The sequence below is a fragment of the Ascidiella aspersa genome, chromosome 6 (genome assembly GCF_963924565.1).
Source record: "Ascidiella aspersa chromosome 6, kaAscAspe10.2, whole genome shotgun sequence".
Classification (NCBI taxonomy): domain Eukaryota; kingdom Metazoa; phylum Chordata; class Ascidiacea; order Phlebobranchia; family Ascidiidae; genus Ascidiella; species Ascidiella aspersa.
This window is the reverse complement of record NC_139452.1, coordinates 21,506,292-21,526,930: the sequence shown is the minus strand read 5'-3', so window position 1 is coordinate 21,526,930 and position 20,639 is coordinate 21,506,292. Positions and strand designations below refer to the sequence as shown.

Sequence of the window (20,639 nt, the reverse complement as noted above, 5' to 3'; positions counted from 1 at the left end):
AGCTAAGGGAGCCATAAAAGCCAAATATTCTTGGTTGTATTTCCATGAGAGCCATATAATAGTATTTTAACGTTTAATTATACGTTGGAAAAAATAGTAAATTGCGCAGGGCCGGCTATTTTGTTCTCATTTAAAGAAAGAACATGCTATGCACCAAAAATGAATTAGCTAAGTTGGCACAACTTTTATTACGGAGTTCCTTTCAAAAAATACGGCCTTTTGGATGTTAAGAGATTCCTTCAAACGGGATAACATTCTCGAAAAACAATTAGGATTCGCGCGAAGCGCCGAAAATTTGCAATTATGTGTGTTAAAAAGGAAATTTAAAGTTAGGAAAACGGTCGTGATGGCGTACAGTTTTATTTGAGATCATGCTGAGAAATTATAGCTTAGATTTATCTGCAAGCCAAATTCGTTTATAAAAAGTGCCATATAGGGCGTCACAAAAGTAGCCGTATATATGGCTCGCGAGCCATAGGTTCCCGACCTCTGCTATACAGTATATTTTGAACATAGTTCGTTTTGCAACTCAAATGCCAAAATATATATGATCGCCATTCAAGCTGCTTTATAATAAATGGTATATTTATTATATAAATGGTATATTTATTATACGGTATAATGCAGGGATTCTTAAACTGGGGTCCATGGCCCCCTTGGGGGTCCGTGAACTAATTTCAGGGGGTCCCTGAATGCCAAATCGAAATGTTTTTGTAAGTTTAAAAAGTAATCAAATTTAAAAAAAAAGTTTATTTAAAAATAAAACGTTTTACCATTGAATGTTAGACTCCTTTTTACTTAAACCGTCAGCATATTTCTGACAGGCTATTTGATTGTGACTTAATTTATGAGATCATTTTTAATAATTTCTTGCCTACAGGGGTCCACGTGAAGCAAAAAATAATTTTAGGGGTCCGCGGTGAAAAAAATTTAAGAACCCCTGGTATAATGGTATATATATTTAATTATCTATATTTCAATTTGTGTGTTTTTTTTATATAAAATTAGGAGTACTTTTTGTTCTATAACATCCGTAAAACACAAGAAACACAGAATGAACAAGCTATTTGTTACTTCTCTTACACTTCTTGCCTTCTCAGCAATCGGTAAGGAATTTAAAACACGTATACCTTGTATAAACCATTTGCACGGTCATTCAATAAACGCATACTCCTGATTTGTAATTTTATGTAATGTGAATAGCACTGTATTGCTAAAATTGTATTATTTTAAACTGTGGTTCGCGTGCAATCTTTATTATAAATTATAGGCTATACGTTTAAATTTGGGACAGATATAGATTAGAAAAAAGTACCTTTTCTTCTTGGTTCATTTTAGTTAGGTTTCGGTTCTTGTCAAAACAACAAGTTATATAAACTCATTTTTTGTTTCAGCCTCTGGATTGGAATGCTACGTGTGCACATATACCAACACGGCTGGTATTGTAACGGGTAGCACTTGCAATGGTCCCAACCCGGACGCGTCTTTCCTATCCTACTGCATCCAGTCACAAGCGTACTGCAGCACTATCACCACCACTGCTTCTTGTAAACGTTTTACAATAAAGGACATATGTAGTCCTATTAGCTACACATATTTGACTCCTAAAGAGTAAAGAGTAAAACAAACCTAAAATGTTCGTGATTTACAATTGAGGACGGGAGGGCATCATTGGAGTAATGTTTCCATCGCTTTTATTCATCTCCTATATATATTTATATTTTTTTTAGTTCCACAGTGGCACTGGTATAGAAGAACAGTTTATTCTTCGTTTAAGGCCTTAAGTATTTTTCTTGCACTTCCTTCTTCTGTGCGTTTTAAGAAACTCCGATTTTTTCCCAATACGTTGACATACTGTCGCACAGTAGATCGGGACCTAATCCCCAAAGAAGCTGCTAAGGATAGGAATAACTTTACGTTCTCGAGCAAGACGTTTATTGGACAGAACGATAATAATCAGTATACGGCAAACCGTGGTCGCATAAGGCTCCAGCTTGTCTCTAACCAACGAGATTGCAAACTGTGCTCAAAATGCGTCCCATTATCTCGGTATCCACCCGACGAATAACGATGCAACACAATTAAATCCAAAACGAAATCGCACACAAAGGTATTCCGCAGCGCTGAGAAAACCGAGGCTGCGAAATTCACACAATGTCCTATTCCCCTATAGGAAAACCAAGTCGGTGGGTAGCCGACTTAAACCGCAGTTCCCGCGGCTAAACGCATATAGTTCCGCACAAAGAAGCTACAGTAATTAAATTTGTGACGCATACCTTTTTTTTGTAGTGATTGGAGTGTCATCCACCACCATTAGACGGACATGTGCCGCGGCATCAGCAAGTGGCTGTACCGAGGCTATAGCTGGAACCTCAGTCTGCACTACAACGTGTCAAACAGGTAGCTATTCCAATATCGACTCTTGTAGATCTTTTTTATGAACTCTCCTACATGAAGTAAACTAAATTCGCAAAAATTGAGATCATGTTCTGTTTAGCACGCGTTACACCTGTCGACGCAGTACCAAATATGCTAAAAAGGTTTTCCTTTTGTTAAATGTGTTAATGTAAGCTAGCAATATAAGAATGCTATGTCAAACTTGAAATGTTACTGAATAATTTCTTCTTTTAGCGGTTAGAGGTCATTGTGTTGGGTGTCGTATTACATAAAACAACATATACGCTATCACAGAAATTAATGGGCCCAATCTGGTCTATCTCGAAGAAAATTCGCACTTAAATGCATCACCAATATAAAAGTATTTATAGCTCACGTATTTCGTTTTCAATGCAAAGTTCTATATTGTATTGCATTAAACCAATAGTCCTTAAACGCGAGTACGCGACAGGTGCGCCTACAAGTTTTATTGTATGTTGCAAACTATGTGTTTTGAAATTTAACTGCCTTATAGTTTTAGTAAGATTTTAGTGTTTTTACCGGCCCGCAAGTATCAGAAGGTGAAGAGCCTCTGCATTAAACGCACAGAAAAATATCCGTTATGGTTACGTTAAACTGTATAAATTATTACTGTTTGACAATAGCAAACAGCCATTAAAACACGATTTTTGACTGACAGTTAAACAATAGACAGAACAAAACTTCTTTTGGTATTGTAGACGGATGCAACAATGGAAATGGGTCAACCGGTGTGAAAATGAGCATGGTTACGATGGTATTTGCTCTTATGGTTGGATTTCTCTTCAGTCGCTTTTAAAATACTCAAACAAAAATTTAAGCAATATTTGAGAATAAGAAAATCCTAATGAAAATCTAATTGTAAAAACATTTTTTACTGCTGTAGTAATTGTGTGCGACTTAATTGTTTGCGTTAACAGAACACTTGTATTACGTTGTAGGCCTACTTTGAGATGATAAGAATTCCTTGGGTAATTTATTTTCCTGTCGTGCTAATGACTGTCATCGAAATGTCCCACGTATACCGTTGTATATTAAAACAAATATATTGTCAAAAAAGAACATTGCGTAACCAACAATAATTACAGTATCGCGTCAGGTATATTTTAATTTGTGTGGCCCTATATGTGCGTAATACAAATAAATACTTTTATAAAACAAAATTTATAAAGTTTAATCAATTCGTCAATAAAATTTGTTTTACACGTCAAATGAAAACAATACTGTAACGTTTTTTTTATTGAAAAAAATTTTTTTTTGCCGAAGTTGTACTTTAACGGTCAAATTTAGATACGTTTACAGTTAACTATTGAATATGTTTCCTAAAATTTAATCTAAAAGCAAATATTACCGCAGCTACTTTTAGCTAAAATTCTAGCCTATTCAAATATTACTTTTTTCAATTAGAATTTTAGTAGGCTTTATGCCTTTTTCTTTAATTTACTAATGCTGTGAACAAATTTAAACTTTTCAAATCTAAGTAAAAACAAGTAGCTCGAAAAAGAAAACTATATCTGATTTTTTAAAGGCCCCCCTGTTGCTAGCCTGTTATCGAATTATATAAAACATAAATAAAAAATAGTTCGAACGGTGGATGAATTCTGACGTAAATTAGCAAAATTGCAATTAATTAGGGCCGTTATACAATGAATCAATCAATGATATGAAAACATGCAATGACACGCCAAGAGACTTTGAGCTAAAAAAAATTAACAACAGTATGAAACAGAAGTTTCGCGCAGAGCACGAACATTTTTTGCCGTTTTAATGTTAAAGTTGGCAAAAACATATTGTACAGCGCTGTAGGAGTGGTGTACAACCCAACGAAACCATTAGAATCAATGCAAAAAAATTAAATATTAACTTAGAGCTATAGTGACACTGTCACGAACACAATATTGTGCCCGTTACTTTGGAAATACTTGACGCTTTTCAGCCTGTCTAACTAGTTTCGCTTTGCTTGGTTTTCCAATCGCACATAAACCACCCGTGTTAACCTTGCCTCGTTTTATCTCGAATGCCCTGCTTTAAGTTTAAGCTTTTACTGCACCACTTTTTAGGTATTGTGACTTAACACGAGCAGTTAGTCGTAAACATCAAAAATAAGTTTAACGCATAGAAAGAATCTTAAATACAACCGTCAGAAACTAATTTGTGCAGAAACAAATGAAACTAAATTTTTAAATAAATCTAGCTTTTTTATAATGGTCTATGGCCAGTGGTGGGATTCAAATTATTTGTCAGCCGGTTCTATCTCAAAAGTTATATTTTTCAGACGGTTCTGTTACAAAAATTTATATTTTTTAGCAGTCGTCTTATGAGTTGTATTTATGAAGCAACAATTCGACTGTAAGACATACAATCACAATGGAAAAAGTACTACAATACTAAAATTAAGACAATGTATAACTGTGACGTGCGAACTTGACTATTGCACACTTTGAAAAAAACACATAAGCTACTTTGATCTCAAAAATCCGTGTATCGGATAAGATGGAAAAAACCCATTGACAGTCACCAGTAATGCTAACGAATCCAGATAAGAACATCATCAACGTCGAAATAAAACACAGTTCGGAGTTAAACCAATTTTGCAGTATTACCTAATAATCGTAGTACTGTCTAAGTCGAAATAATTCATAAATCCGTCGGAATAAAACCTAAATGGTCAGCATGAGGCCTAAACAATACTTCACCAAACCCAACCATTTGGCAGTGCTTCCCAACGTTTTCAGTTCGCGACCCACTTTTAATGGAAGTTTCATTGTGCGACCCACAATGAGATGTGACCAAACGAATAAAGTTACATACATAAACCTGCACCTTTACTACTAGCGTACGTACTGAAATAGTTAATGCGACACATCACAGCTAATTGTTAAGTACTTGTAATATTGTTGCATAAATGCTACATAATGATAATGCGATAATTTCCCTATACAATAAAAAACTGTAACATTTAGAAATGCTTCGCGACCCAATAAGTCAGTGCTTTTCAACCCATGGGTCGCGCTGTTTAATTGGGTTTGGTCGCCGACCGCAATAGCTCACATGTTTATAATAATTGAGATTGGTTCTGGGAAAGATTTCTCAATTTGGAAAATTAAGGAAGCAATACAAATAATGTCTTATAAGAATTTTTAAAATTCAAAATTCCTTATGCTAATGCCTATTTTTTGTTCACTTACAAGAGGCTAGTTTTATTTCGCTAACAAGAAAAACAAGTAAGCTAAAGAACGTGTTGGTGCGCAAATGAAAAACGTTGGGAGTTGTGCGCAAATGTACAACAATTGTAGTCGATTTGAAGGCGACAAGACATCGTGCGAAGCGCGAAAAAATTGCGGCTATTTGTTCAAAATGCTTTTATTAAGATTTAGAGGGGGTGTCACATATTGATCACAGATAAAGTATATGTACCTTTCTTGAGATGTTGGCATTTACCGAGTGGTCGTGGACGTTTGCTCATGCAGCAGCTATGAGGTTAAAATACGTGAAATTTTCGCACAGAAAAACGTAACAATGCCTTTGTTTTCTTTTGAAGCTCAAGTTGCCGATGTGTTTCTTATACAAAGGAACATATTGCAAAAACTGTATAAATACGGGAAAACAAAAACTAGCATTAACCAAATTCAGTGGACAAAATGAGAATCGGAATGTTTCAGAGGTTGGAAAACGGCCGTTGTGCTAATTTTCCTTCACGGAATGCAGATTACGCAAAGTTTGACAAACTTTTGTTTGAAAGAGTCACAGTCCAAACAGCTTAAAATGGAGTTTGGCTGGGTCATAGATCCGTCGCGGAAAAAAATGTGTTTATATGTTACAACCAAACATACATAGAGTCGCCCTGGTTTATATTCTAAGAAAAACGAGCCGCGGGCCGAATTAAATGGCTTGACCGGCCGTATTTTGCCCAGGTCCGATCTAGGGTGTCCAAACGTTGACAGCAAAACGGCCTACGCCAGACCGACGGTCCTCGATCGTCCCAAAATCTCTACCCACAGTTTCAGGCGTTATTTTCGCCATTAGGTCTTATTACGATGAATTTAGGACGTATTTCGGCAGATTTAGGTCTTATTTCAACGAACTTGATCTTATTCTTCCGGATATAACTGCATTTGTGAATTTATTATGTCGTTGGCTTTAATGCTATTGTTTTATACATTGATCTGCAAAATATATTGGTCTTATTGTGTATTCCAATCCTAACCGGTTCGCTGATCTCATACAATTTCGTGAGACGGTTCTATAGAACCGGTGCGAACCGGCTGAATCCCACCACTGTCTATGGCCCATCTAAAATGTTTCCATGGCCCACTGATTGAGAACCGCTGGTTTAGTAGCTTGATAAAATCGTAAGGAAACGGCTGTGAAACAGGTTTTGTAAATCAGTAGAGCTGAAATGGTGCGGGCTTGTGCTTTTGTTAGTTTAATGCTTATAAAATAACTCGTCGGCTCTACGAAGTCGTTATTGAGGAGACAATGTTTGAAAGACTCTTATTGCCAGGGTTGCTATACCGTGCTTGTTTTAGAATTGTGTGCTTGGTTTGTCCTATTTTAGTTTCTTCAAGTGTTTTTTTTATCGAATCTTTTACTTCGACCAAAGAGTTTTAACCCTTTTTTATCTTTATCAAAACTCTAATTGCTTTGACGGAAGAGTGTAAGACTTAATTTATTTCTTTAACCCAGACTATAACAACAACGCATTACATACACAATAACAATGGATTGTGTTTTTTTGTAAAATGTATACATTGTAACCTATATAAGCGACAGCGTGGTAGTTTGCCTTTAGTAGTCAAGTTAACTTTCAGCTTGACGTGAGGACCGACATTTTAGGTTTAGGCATACGTGTGTCAGTAATATTTTTATTGCAAGCAAAACTCCGACAAGTTAATTAAACTTGTCTACCTGGCAAGGGCAGCTGCTAGCGTTTCATGCTGCCATGCACCATGTTTTAAAAGGTATACAGGTGCGCTCTTACCCCAAAACTTAACAAAGCTTGCATTAAAAAGGTTGTAAACCAATGCCTGTAAGTTTATCTGCCACACCAAAAATGCAATGTCTTATATTACAAAAGTTTCCTAGGGTTCCACAAATTAAGGCCTGCGGCCAAGATCCGGCTTAAGTACCGTTAAAATTCTGTCGAATGATTTGATGTCGAATGATTTTGATACCAAGATTTGATAACATTTTAAACTGCACGACATTTTATTATGGTTAACTACAGTTTTTACAGCATATTTTCTTATATTTTTCGTTTACTGAAATTTGTTAATCAAGTTAAGTAAGTTTGACAACAATTGTGATACTTGGCCCCTGATGGTTTGCCCTTACAACTATCTGGCACTTTATTAAAAAAGGTTTATTGCCCCTGGACTAAGGCGTCACGCACCTCCTACTAAATGGTTTTGACAATTTCAACCAAACAAACACCATTAAGCTACGTTTTGCGCATACAAAAATAGGTGTCTTCAAGTTTTTATTTTATGATGTTATTCCTGAAAGCTTAGATTTCTACCCAGGAAACCTGTATCTGCCCCTGATCATCAGTAGCGTGCTTATTTTTTAGTCTGAGCAGATGGCAACCCTGCTTATTGCTATAGCAGCAACGCACTCTTTGACCACAGGATGACATTGTGTTTTTACACGCGCCTCACCTTTTTCAACCGAATTAAACGTTTCGAGAGTCGCCTTTTCGTTGTGTGAGGGTATTGCAAAGTCTTGTTTTCTTGGAAACCATTGTAGGGACTTGTGTTAATCGATCGAAGTGATTGGCCCTAAACCCTTGATTGGGCCTAGTCATATTTGTGTAGATTTTCAGTAATGCGCACATAAAATTGCGTGGTGAAAATGAGGATGAGCTTATTAAGAAAAATCACGAATAAAGTACGCTATGAACAGGTTATTTCGAAAGTTAACATGCAGTTCTGCTTTTTCAAATTGTCGTGTAATGCGCGGCGCAAAGCAGTAATTGGGACAATAATTTTTTCAGATTAAAACTTACATTCTAAAGTACGTCTAAAATTTAACACTTTACAAAGATACTGGTGTGCTGCGATACATTTTTTACTTTTCAGTAAATTTTATTTGCAAAGTATTGCTTTGAGTTCTGAATCCGACACTTCTTTGTTTTAAATCGATAAAAAAAAAGATTTTGGAAGAATTCCGTTTAATTTATTAAATTTCCAATCAACTCACAAATACAGATTTGAAAGCTGTTGTATTAGGACTACAAAAACTGGTTTGTTAAAATAATCTTTTAATTTTAGTGCGCGAATTATACACTCCAGGGGTCAGGAACATTTTAGCTAAGGGAGCCATAAAAGACAAATATTCTTGGTTGTATTTCCATGGGAGCCATATAATACAATTTTAACATTTAATTATACGTTGGAAAAAATAGTATATTGTGCAGGGCCGGCTATTTTGTTCTCATTTAAAGAAAAGAACATGCTATGCACCAAAAATGAAATGGCATAGTTTGCGCAACTTTGATTACGGATTTCATTTAAAAAAATACGGCCTGTTGGATGTTAAGAGATTCCTTCAAACGGAAAAACAGTCTTGAAAAACAATTAGGATTCGCGCGAATCGCCGAAAATTTGCAATTATGTGTGTTAAAAAGGAAAACTAAAGTTAAGAAAACGGTCGTGGCCGCGTGCAGTTTTATTTGAGATAATACTGAGAAATTATAGCTTAGATATTTATGCCAGGTAAATTCGTTCATAAAAAGAGCCATATGGTGTCATAAAAGTAGCCGTATATGGCTTGCGATCCATGAGTTCCCGGCCTCTGTTATACAGTATGTTTTGAACATAATTCGTTTGTATATTTCAATTTGTACGTTTTTTATAAAATTAGGAATACTTTTTTATCTATAACATCCGAAAATACAAGAAACACAGAATGAACAAGCTATTTGTTACTTCTCTTACACTTCTCGCTTTTTCAGCAATCGGTAAGGCATTTAAAATACATAAACCTTGATAAACCATTTGCACGGTCATTCAATAAAACGCATATTCTTGATTTGTTATTTTATGTTATGTGAAAAGCACTGTATTGCTAAAATTGTTTTAATTTGAACTGAGGTTCGCGTTGTAGTCTTTATTATAAATTATAGGTTTAAATTTAAGATAACTATGATTTACACACGTACGGTTTTCTCTTTGTTTATTTCAATTAGGTGTCGGTTCTTAAAAACAACGTGTGTTTTTATCTAAATTCATTTGTTTTGTTTCAGCCTCAGGATTGGAATGCTACGTGTGCTCATATTCCAACACGCTTGGTACCATAACGGGTAGCAATTGCAATGGCCCCAGCCCGGCCGCGTCTTTCCTTTTCAATTGCACTCAGTCACCAGCTTACTGCAGCACTGTCACAACCACTGCTTCCGGTAAAACCAAAAATATTTTCTATGGGCATCTGCATGGTTATATTAGCTACACATAATATTTTTTTAACCATTTGACTCCTAAGAAGAAAAATAAACCTATGTTTGTGTTATACCGTACAATTGAGGACGGGAGGGCATTATTTGATTTAATGTTTCCATCGCCTTTATTTTTCTTCTATGTCTAATTATTAATTGTATTTGTTTTAGTTCCACCGTGGCACTGGTATAGAAAAACAGTTTATTCTTCGGCCTGAAGCAATTTTTTTGCGCTTCCTTCAATACCTATCCCTTCTTCTGTTTCAGAAACCCTGATTTTTTCCCCAATACGTTGACATACCGTTTGTTTGTGTATAGTTGCTGAAGTTTCAACCACCACCATAGCACGGACGTGTGCCGCGGCATCAGCAAGTGGCTGCACCGAGGCTATAGCTGGAACCTCAGTCTGCACCACAACGTGCCAAACAGGTAGCTATTCCGATGTCGAGTTGCAGATATTTTTTGAAATCTCCTACCTGATGTAAACTAAAATCGCAAAAAAATATATAATAAGGTCCCGTTTAGCACGCGTTACACCTGTTATGCCAATAGGTTTACCCTTTTGTTAAATATGTTAATATATGTCAGCAACATAAGTATACTAGGTCAAACTTGAAATGTTACTGAATAATTTCTTGTTTTAAGCTCACGTTTTTCGTTTTCAATGCAAAGTACTATTGCGTTAAGCCAATAGTTAGTTGTATGCAACATTGGACAACAAAACTTTGTTTTTATTGTAGACAGATGCAACGATGGAAATGGGTCAACCGGTGTGAAAATTAGCATGGTTACGATGGTATTTGCTCTTATGGTTGGATTTCTCTTCAGCCGCTTCTAAAATGCTCCAACAAAATTTTAGGCAACATTTCAAAATAAGAAAATCCTAATGAAAATCTAATTGCAAAAATAATTATTTTTACGACTGTAGTAATTGTGTTCGACTTAATTGTTTGCGTTAGCAGAACACTCGTATTACGTTGTAGGCCTACTTTGAGATGATAAAAAATCCTTTAGCATTTGATTTTACTGTCGTGGTAATGACTGTTATTGAAATGAGCCCACGTATACGTCTGTATTAAAATAAATATGTTGTCAAAAAAGAACACTGAGCAGCTAAAAATAAATACAGCGTTTCCTAAATTTTAATCCAAAAGCAAAAATTACCCTAGGGAACCCTTAGCCAAAATTCTAGCAAATTATTTTTTAAATAGAATTTTAGTTTAGATATTTTTATCTATAATTTACTAATGCTGTGAACAATTTTACACTTTTTAAATATAATTCAAAACAAGTAGCTCGTACAAGAAAATTATACCTGAATTTTTACATTTTTTTTAAGACGTTTATATACCCACACCATCCATCATTTGACACATTTAGACAATGTTTACATGGTTTATTTGACTAAAACTCAGTTTTAGTCAACAATACAGGCAACGAACTAACACTGTAAAATGATGACAAATGGCTACCCTTTACATTGATTTAACAGTTTTAATGAACTCAGTCTTGCCCCTTTCTAAGCCTGTGTATCTCAGTGCCGGAATGTCCGGAGGTCGTGATTTCGAACCTCACTTCAGGCAGGTTGCTTTTCTAGCCTGTCTTACTTCCATCATTCATCGACAGATTCGGTGAGTCTGCGATGGCTTTCGGTGTACGCAAAGCCGTGGTTCGTTTTTCGTAGTCAAAAAGCAGCTTCAGAAGGGCTATGATCACAATTGTTGAATACATATACGTGTGTATATTTCATTGACCAAAAGCTAAATGTACATTTATACATTCAAAACACTTCACAAAGCATTACATCACAAAGATCGACAATATTTTACTCTAAGCATACTTGGAGCTGTCGCCCCCTAGCCTATTTAATGTCGCTTGCGTCATCTCTTTATGTTTTTAGAGGGCAAAAACAACACCGTCGTCACAAAAAGAAATTTTGCGCAAGTAACACATATATTACTCAATCACTTGATTAGTATGAAATGTGCAATTTATGTTGCCGTAGTACTATAGCAGGGAAGGCCAACCAGTTAGATACCAAGAGCCACAATTATTTGTTAAAAAAAGATATACCTTACAAATTGACAGAAAAGAGTAGCGCACTTTTTATTCCTTTACTTACACATATACCTTTGCTCATCTAGATTTATTCATTATTTTATTTACACTGCAGGAGTTCTCAACTAAATTTTATCACGCTGTCAATTTTTACAAATAAGTCTTGTGCTATAAAAAACGTTTTGTGCGCCAATATACAACGGAAATAAGCCTTTGCCGGTAAGATGATGGAAAACTAGCATTAGACTCAAGGTCAGTGTTCCCTCTAAGGTGCGCAACTGCGCAATTGCGCAGCCACACCAGACAAATTGCGCAGTAAAATTTGCTTTTGCGCTCTTAAATCATTCTCAAACTAAAACCAAAAATCTACACTTTTTTCACACAAAGTTTAAGCATTTCGCATTGGCTATTTTTTCATTGATGTTTGTAGCTAAAAGCAAGTAAAAAACTCAAATTCGCATTGACGATTGTGACGTAATAAATTACTTTGTCTAATCGGTTTTATCTTCCATGCTGTGTATGTTTTTTTATCTCACGTAAAATTAAATGTCTACTCTGGAAAATCGAGAGACCGAACATAGCAGTGGAGTGTTTGACAATAATTCGGGATCATGAAACAGAAATTTATTTCCAGGAAGTAAATTTTTAACACAATTTCCAGTTTTTACAGGTGCAGATAGCTGTGGGGTCAATAAGCTGTGGGGTCAATCAGCTGTGGGGTCAATAATGGCGCCTTCAAGAAGTGACAAAATCATCTTGATAAATGCAAATGAGCGGATAGTTTGTGATTTTTGATTGTGCGCGAAAAAACCATCAAGCATTATGTTTGTAAAATTAAACATTTTGTCAATTTAACTCAAATATTAGGATTTTTTTTCGCGCGATTGCATTGTGTTCCATATCATTGTTTCATGTCGTCACGCTTTGTCACGTCATCTTTAAAAGTTTCAATCCTCGCCCCCAATACAAAAAACATTGATCTGCCACGAGCTCCTGCCAACGCAGCCTTAAAATAATCTTGCGCACCACAAAAATATTCTTGCTCACTTCAAGAAATATTTGCGCAGTAGAAAATTTTCTTAGAGGGAACTTTGCTCAAGGTGTCGGTATGCTGAAATATTTTATCAAAACGTGCGACACAAATGTGAAATCTGAACGAGTTTTGTACGAATCGCAAAATATATTTGCAGTGAAGTCGTTATAATAGGACAAAATTAAGTACAAGAGTGTTGACACTGGATACCCTCTTAATAACTTAAATACAACCTAAACTTAAGAGCCGCATAGAACTGGTTAACTAGCTGCGGTTCGTCAGCTATACAGTACTGTATACCTTACCACATATCTATATAAACTAACTATGCTTTGCAGTCAGTACTCAAAGGTAGATTTTGCAAAGAATAAAATAAAACCGTTTGTTTTTATTTAATATCCATGATAAACATGTTGATAATTTTTATGATTGCAATTAAACATATTTTTATGGCTACAAATAAACGTTTTTAATCCTGATATTAAAAGTATAATTAAATTTGACATTGGCCCTCTTGTGTTCCCCAAGTGAACATACATTGATCGCCACTTGGGTGCTCCAGTTGGTCTATAAAATCATTAACTTCATAATTCCACCGACTGAGATAGAAGTAATGATAACATCGCCCTCCTTGCGCTAATATCTGTAAAATAATGAAATATTTGTTTGGTTTATTGCCTTGTTTCGCACATGCATTAAACTCTGACCTTTATCGAATACCTTGCATACATTTTGAAACTAACTTGAAAGGATAGATTAATTTCGGTCTAGCACATTGTTAAAAATATATACCCCTTTGGTAACTATGTTCAATAAATACCTAACTTACAAACTCGTTAAATATCTCTCTTGTAAGAAACATAAAAACAAACACGTTTCTTAAGCCCGGATTGGGAAGCTAAGAAATTATTAAAAAAACTTAATAAATCTAAGTTGTTTTAAGTAAATATCCTATTTAGTTGTGATTTTGAAACTTTTCCATTGACCGGCTTTGACAAGAAAACAAAACACAAAAAACAGATCTTGTCTCTGCAACCACTTTAAGACTAATAAAGCGAAGCTATGTAGAATACTATTAGGACCAACGACTTTATAACCCATCAGTATACGCCGTGTTATTCACGTCAATATAAGACACAATGTCACCAGAATAAGGCCTATAGTAGGGTGAAATACACCTATATGGGTGTCATTGTTTGAACTGCGCTGTTATCGCACGGGACTGTTTATACCAGGAATTCTGAATATTTTTTACCGTGGACCCCTATTTTTTTTGGCTTAGGGTGGTCCACAGTTGCCAAGCCATTTTCTATGACGTCATAAATTGCCGTAATATTACAAATATACCTCAGAAATCTGCTGGTTTCCTTCCATAAATATGAAAGTGTAATGAAGTATACATTCAGTGCAAAACCGTTTTATTTTTAGTCAAACTCTTTTTTAAAATTGATTACTTCTTAAATATACACTAATATTTTTAATGGGCCTTCATGGACCCAAGTTTAAGAACCCCTAGTTTATACCCTTGTGCGGGGGTGACGGGCGAGGTTAGAAATTAGGTTAGGGTTAGAACTTTGGGGTGGTGTTGATAATGTTAGAGGTGGGGTTTAAGGTTAGGTAACACGTTATTAAAATCCTGTTTTAGCGGGTTAAGTTTTATTCACCATATGATAAATTAAAAAAAAAAACCATACCCACTAACATTTTTGTTACCGCATATACATTAACGATTCAACAAACAAACCTTCAAATTGTGTTTACAGCTGTTTTGTAACCCGACACCTATAACGTATACGTTGATTTTATTTTCTATGAGTCGGCTTGAAGTTACGCGAATAGCTTCTGTAGAGGTGCAAGTTTCGCATCTGAACGAAAATTCGGAGATACATGTAAAATATTGGAAGACGTGTGTTCATTTTTTGCAAATAATGGTAACATAACTTAGTAAGGTAAACAATCTTTACAGTTCAATTCAAGATGGCGAAAAAATATTAATATTAATAAACAAAAATAAAAACTCCGTGGTACACATTACCAATAAAAAAAACTGTCGACACACATTTTAAATTAAAAGATACAGCACTATTACAATGGCATTTACTTGAAGTAATATTTTTTAGAAGTTACATACCCATCCGTAATTAGAACAATATCCTGTTCAACATTCGGGTCTCCCACCCTGCCGCCGAATTCTGAGGTAAAAGCTGTGTTAAGGGCGTAATTCATTGCACTGTTTAAACAAGTTCCACCGCCAGAATATCTGTAGTGAAAATATTTGTTTATTATTGAAATCTAGCACGTATTCAAGAATTCATAAACATACCATATGATTTAAGTTATTTGGTAGAGTCACTATTGCGCAATCAATATTGTATATTCATACATGTTATATAAAAACAGACCTTCATGTCCTGACCATTTATCCATTTAAAATGTGTAGTTGTTTTTCAAAACTTTGTACCAAAACTATGCCCTGCTATACTACATCAGCGCCGGGCACCCCATTAAATTAACTTTACATTGCATAACATTAAAATAACAGTAAAATTATTAAAGTGGTAAGATTGCGTTTTTTATTAAAGCTTTTTGTGAATAAAAATTGAAAATTACTCAGATCATGAGTTTAAAGCATCGTATTTGCATTTATTTTAATACATTAATTGCTTTGAGACCTGTCCTGCTTGGCATTCCCGTTACTTACGTGATACTCATAATAAAACTTGCCAAATGGTCTACGTGAGCAAAGTTCCTTTTCAAAGGAACGTGCAAGGTATGAGTTGTATCAAACGTCATCACAGATACTCTAGTCAAATCGTGGCGAACCTGGATGTTATCACACAAAACTGAAAAAAAAATATTGGGTATTGATGGGCTGCTATAGTGTCTGTTACATAGCTTAACTTCTTGAAAACAAATGGCAAAGTTACTATAAATTTAAGTCAAGTTACAGCTGCATAATTTTTTATGTTGGTAGCGGAATTTTTCATGACACTTTAAGTTACGGTACTTCATAACGAATTTCTAAGTAGACGAGACGCAATGGCACATAAGAATATAATGTGTAAGGACCATTGAATATTATCAATATCTTCGTTCGAAAACATTATACTAAAAAGAAGAGCTATAGCCTCGGTTCAACCGCTTCCCACTCTATAGTTCCGCTCCTCGATATAACTTTTGGTTTTTCATAAAGACTATAAAAGCCTATATATAGTATAACATCTGCCGCAAATTAGTTCAGGGTTTTACCAAACATATTTTAGTTGGGTAATTCGGTGCATCTTTTAAAACGGTTACGAGTGGGACTGTGCTTTATTTGGTGTTTTATTTGATATTTTGCGCAAAAAGTGACGTCATTAATGTTGTCAAATCGGTAATATCGATGCGATTAAAACTGTATTGTTTTCAAGTTAATGAGCCGCCATTTTTTAAGGTTAATAAGCCGAAATTACCGATACTATATCCTATCAACCGAGCACACTATTTTTCTTAGTATATACATTATCGGCTCCTTTTGGGATGTGTTTGGACATCTTGAATAACATGGTTTATAGTTCTTCCTTAGTGATTAAGTGGCTGTTGTGTACTTCTGTATTTATCCTGCCTTAACATCGCTAAGCAACACCTTTAAGCATATTTTTTTTTATTACATAGGATTGACTTACGTTTAACAATTGCCGCAGCAATTCGTTTGACTTTTTGAAAGCGCTCTCTTCCAATGCTTCCACTTTCGTCCATAATTATGAGAAGATCCCTGTTTCTTTGTTGGACAGACATTGTGGGCCTGTGTGGTTCCTGTGAAATAAGCTTCGCAGTTGAAAACTGTATATAGTTTCCCACTGGGTTATGAGTGATGAATTTTCAGATAAAGGTAAAACACCTATTTTTAAGCGTGTAGTTGCGATGTTTCTGTTGCCATGTTTGATAAAAAAGTGTTTAAAAAGCGTAAAACCTAATCTTTTAACATTATCATGAAATTTACTTCGAGGGACCGCTTGCTTCTGCCGGTTGCCGCGTTCCGTTGCTGCTCTGTGTTGCAGTTTCCTAAGATTAGTTCGTTGGTGGATGGGTCGCGAAACTCCACGCAGTTCTGCTCCATTGTTGGGTTAGGAGATGCGGTTGTGGTGGCAGTCGTTGTTCTTGCACTGTTGTACCTACGTCGCCTTCGTCGGCGGCGGCCAAACCTCGAGACAAATCGATGTTTGTTTACAGCTACACCAGGATTTAGTACTCCACCACCTACACCACGATCTTCTGGCAAAATCGAATATGAACCGGTTGCCGGTTCAACGGGCTGCAGCAAGTTCTCAATAAATGTGTCTCCAATAAAACTCCCGAGGCTGCATGGTTTCTTTTCTGGAAAACAAAAACGATGTTGTATTAATAAAAATAACAAAAAACAGAATATTCTATTTGCATTATATACGTCTTATTTTAAGTTTCGGAAATCACTCATGCCTAATTCAAGGTAAATAAATAAAACAAAATCAAACAAATATTATTTAATTAGTGGCTGTTAAACTAGGGGGTCCGCCCCTGGTTGTGGGGTTGGGAAGGCTACAAAAGTGGCGCGAAGGAATCACTGAGAAAACAACAACTTTTAATATAAATCTAAATTTTCGCTAAATAAGGGAGCGCGTAGTAGTTTTATTTTCTTCCCTAAGGTTGGTGGGCTATTAAACATTAATCAAAAGGTTTCGAGTTGGAGATACCTCAAGTAATTAAAAGAAGGTACACTCGTTCGTCTACGTTTTTACATTTTAAAGAGTTTCAAGTTCTTACGTGTTCTACACCCAGTTTTCCTGCTGGCTTCAGTTGCATTTCGCGTGCGCAAAATTTGTCCTAAACTGCTTCTCTTGCAACTGCTCCATGGAAGGTACTGGCAGGATATCTGATTTTGAAAGATAAACGACTGGGTCTCAAACGTAGCTAACGTGAGCAAAACCAATGCGCAAAACAAATTAGTCATGGTTATCCAAATGTTTGAACAACGAAATGTACTGAGAATTACATCGGTTTACGCTTTTGTAGAGTTTTGGCAACGTCACCGCGTCACGGGTTCAGTGTTGACAGGAAACATTCGCCTTCGATTGGCAATAACAATTCGCCAAAAGCTGGTGCGGAAACTTATTAAACTGGAGCAGTGATGGGGAAGCAACAGTAAACAAAAGAGCATTTACTAAAAAACAACTTTCTGCGTTTGTCCACTTGACATTCGTGATAACAAATAAAATCAAAGGCCTTCCCGAGTTGCCTACGCTTCGCGCATAAGCGACCGGGGTAAACTATCGTGTACAAAAGTGAGATAATACGTATAGCAGTGCGAAGTAAATTCATCCTAAATATTTTCGGGTCAATAAAGTAAAAAATACGTGTTTTAAACCAAAGTCGTGCAACATGTGGTCCACGACACGTGTTTCATGCCCCACACGGCATTCGTCCAAAAGTAGCCTATATCACGGTTTCCCAAACTTTTTTGAATCACGGACCACTTTTTGTGAATCTGTTTTATCGCGGACCGCAATACAAAGCAAAAATGAACCAAAACCGAATTTTATTGATTTACAAAAACTGAAGACATCAATGGGACGGATACGATTGGTTCTTTTTGCATAAATCATCAATTCTCGGGGTTAATAGTGAAAGGCAAACTCTTAAGACAGGGTCCACGGAAAGTCTTTCACTAACTTTTGCGTAGGGAAACGGTTGGAATGATCTCAACAAAACTGAAAATTCCGAATGGCGATAAGAATATATTATTACTTCATAGGCGGGAAATACGGGAATTTTTCGTGAACAACTTTTCGATTACCACAAAGGCGCAACAATAAGATGAACGATACTGGATAGCAACAGCTTTCGAAATCATTATGTTGTGAATAACCGCAGCAATTATATTTTGAATAGGTACGTACTGGCAAAGGCATATGCGTGACTTTTTAATTTCCTGTCATATCGTCACAGATCACCTGTGCAGTAGTCGCGGACCACCAATGGTCAAAGGACCACAGTTTGGTAGACTACATGAACCATTTAATCGTAGAAAGTTTGATGTTTGTAACTCAAGTGTTTTCAACTTGTTTTTGTCCGTGAACAGACATACTTATTTAAATAACTCTTTATTAAGTTCCGTCAGAATCGAGTAAACGTCTTATTCCCAAAACTACATGTAAAATGCAAACTATCCATAAGCGCTCCTGCTTCACTGTCTACAAATGAAAATTCTCAGCTATGTTAAAGTCGACCATTTACCATGAAGTGTTGTTTTGGAAGAGCTTTGCCGAGATTTGCAATAAAAAAAACAACCATTGTAGATGACCAGGCTTGGGTTATATAACAAAAACTAAATTGCGCTGAAAAACGCAAGCGTATACGTTATGTACAAAACAGTATTACTCAGGGTAGTTTCAATTGAATGTACTTACAGTTTGGCAATACACTCACTTACGTTTTGGAATTAAACTCACTTAAAAAATTCGTTGGAGATCGGGAATATGTATGATTCACTATTTGAAGGAAATCTGTTGACTTGCGAAAATCCTTTGCATTCGTTTTCGATTGGTGTAAATTACGGTTTTCCGGCCACAACTTCATTACGATTATGCGCCAAGAATGCACGTGGACAAATAGGTCTGAATCATTGAGCAAATAGTTCCTGTTTTGAAATTCAGTTGTTTGACACAACATTTCGTATATGATACGATAGTCAATTTAAACAGTTATGCCGTCGCCGTCAGGCGTTACAGGCATCTGTTCCTTAGTGTCCATTGGTAAGTTGCGTTTGATTTAAAAACTGTCCTGGAGTTCACTTGTCAAACCATAAGTCATTTGCTCAATAGACAACAAAACAAAGTTTTGCGAGGACTAAGTTCAGGCAAATGCGTTTCTTTTGGTTTTGCAACTGCCTCTAACTGTCGGTGACTAGTGCCACATTACTTTTGATGTTTTTTATATAAATTTTGAGAAAGATTAACTTTCTTTTTAACAGTTTAAATACTACATTACGCCGAAAAAACGTTATAAACTTGTAACTATATGGTCTACTCGGCTCCACAATTGTCTTAACATCATTTTTTTCTAAGCGTTTCTTAATGTATTTTCTTAATTGCATCGAGTAACCCCTTATATAAAGGGAGTTAGTATCAGCATAGGCCTCTTGCACTGTTTATGTGCAACTTTCCAATTTGGAAATTAACTTTGTCAGCCCATTATAACATTGCATGATTTCTGCCTACCGACTGGTCAGCTTCGGATCATTCATTGAAATTTGGACCTTTCTCACAATCACTCATTTACTATTCCATGAATTAACAATTTGTCGGACTTGTGGAAGTTTCTTAGCATAGTAACCAGCCGTTAGTTGGCTGAATGCTGCTAACAACTGTGGAAGTCTTCCACCCACAACAAAATCGGCGGCTCTGCTTCTATTCTTGTTAAAACTTGTGTTTACTGCAGCAATTAAATTGTCTGCTTCATTATAAAAAGTTTTTACCTTTAAGGCGCAGTTATGCCTTAAATGTGCAACAAAGATAACATGCAGTAGGTTTGGCTATTATTCTTTCAAAGTTTGCCTGCACTGCACATATAGGCTGCAGCATCAGATCTTAACAACATGACGTGTTCCTTCCTGACGTTAAACTACTTTATGAAATCATCTATTACATGAAATAGTTTGACTATTTTGGCGAAACGCAATAAAAT

General features: G+C 35.8%; 2 protein-coding genes across 2 annotated transcripts; one reads left to right on the top strand and one right to left on the bottom strand.

The window, feature by feature from the left end:
• Positions 1-9,280: 9,280 nt before the first annotated feature.
• Positions 9,281-10,921, top strand: LOC146140750 (uncharacterized). The gene is made up of 4 exons (XM_083392932.1): positions 9,281-9,373; positions 9,659-9,811; positions 10,166-10,276; positions 10,588-10,921. The coding sequence occupies exons 1-4, from the start codon at positions 9,322-9,324 to the stop codon at positions 10,683-10,685; spliced, it is 414 nt and encodes a 137-aa protein (XP_083249058.1). The 5' UTR covers positions 9,281-9,321; the 3' UTR covers positions 10,686-10,921.
• Positions 10,922-13,306: 2,385 nt separating this feature from the next.
• On the bottom strand, positions 13,307-17,940 carry LOC146140749 (uncharacterized). Its single transcript, XM_083391477.1, has 7 exons — positions 17,721-17,940; positions 16,921-17,294; positions 16,604-16,733; positions 15,640-15,781; positions 15,070-15,198; positions 14,683-14,803; positions 13,307-13,581 (listed from the first exon to the last, which is right to left on the bottom strand). The coding sequence occupies exons 1-7, from the start codon at positions 17,905-17,907 to the stop codon at positions 13,432-13,434; spliced, it is 1,233 nt and encodes a 410-aa protein (XP_083247603.1). The 5' UTR covers positions 17,908-17,940; the 3' UTR covers positions 13,307-13,431.
• Between the last annotated feature and the right edge of the window lie 2,699 nt (positions 17,941-20,639).

Bases quoted from the DNA above. Each gene is read 5' to 3' on its own strand.
- LOC146140750 (XM_083392932.1), top strand. From the start codon at position 9,322: ATGAACAAGCTATTTGTTACTTCTCTTACACTTCTCGCTTTTTCAGCA. The intron at 9,374-9,658 runs GTAAGGCATTTA...GTTTTGTTTCAG, and splicing joins TCTCGCTTTTTCAGCAATCG to CCTCAGGATTGGAATGCTAC. The intron at 10,277-10,587 runs GTAGCTATTCCG...TTTTTATTGTAG, and splicing joins CACCACAACGTGCCAAACAG to ACAGATGCAACGATGGAAAT.
- LOC146140749 (XM_083391477.1), bottom strand. From the start codon at position 17,907: ATGACTAATTTGTTTTGCGCATTGGTTTTGCTCACGTTAGCTACGTTT. The intron at 17,295-17,720 runs GTAAGAACTTGA...TTTGTTTTCCAG, and splicing joins GAAAACTGGGTGTAGAACAC to AAAAGAAACCATGCAGCCTC. The intron at 13,582-14,682 runs GTTTGTTTGTTG...ATTATTTTACAG, and splicing joins GCTGTAAACACAATTTGAAG to ATATTAGCGCAAGGAGGGCG.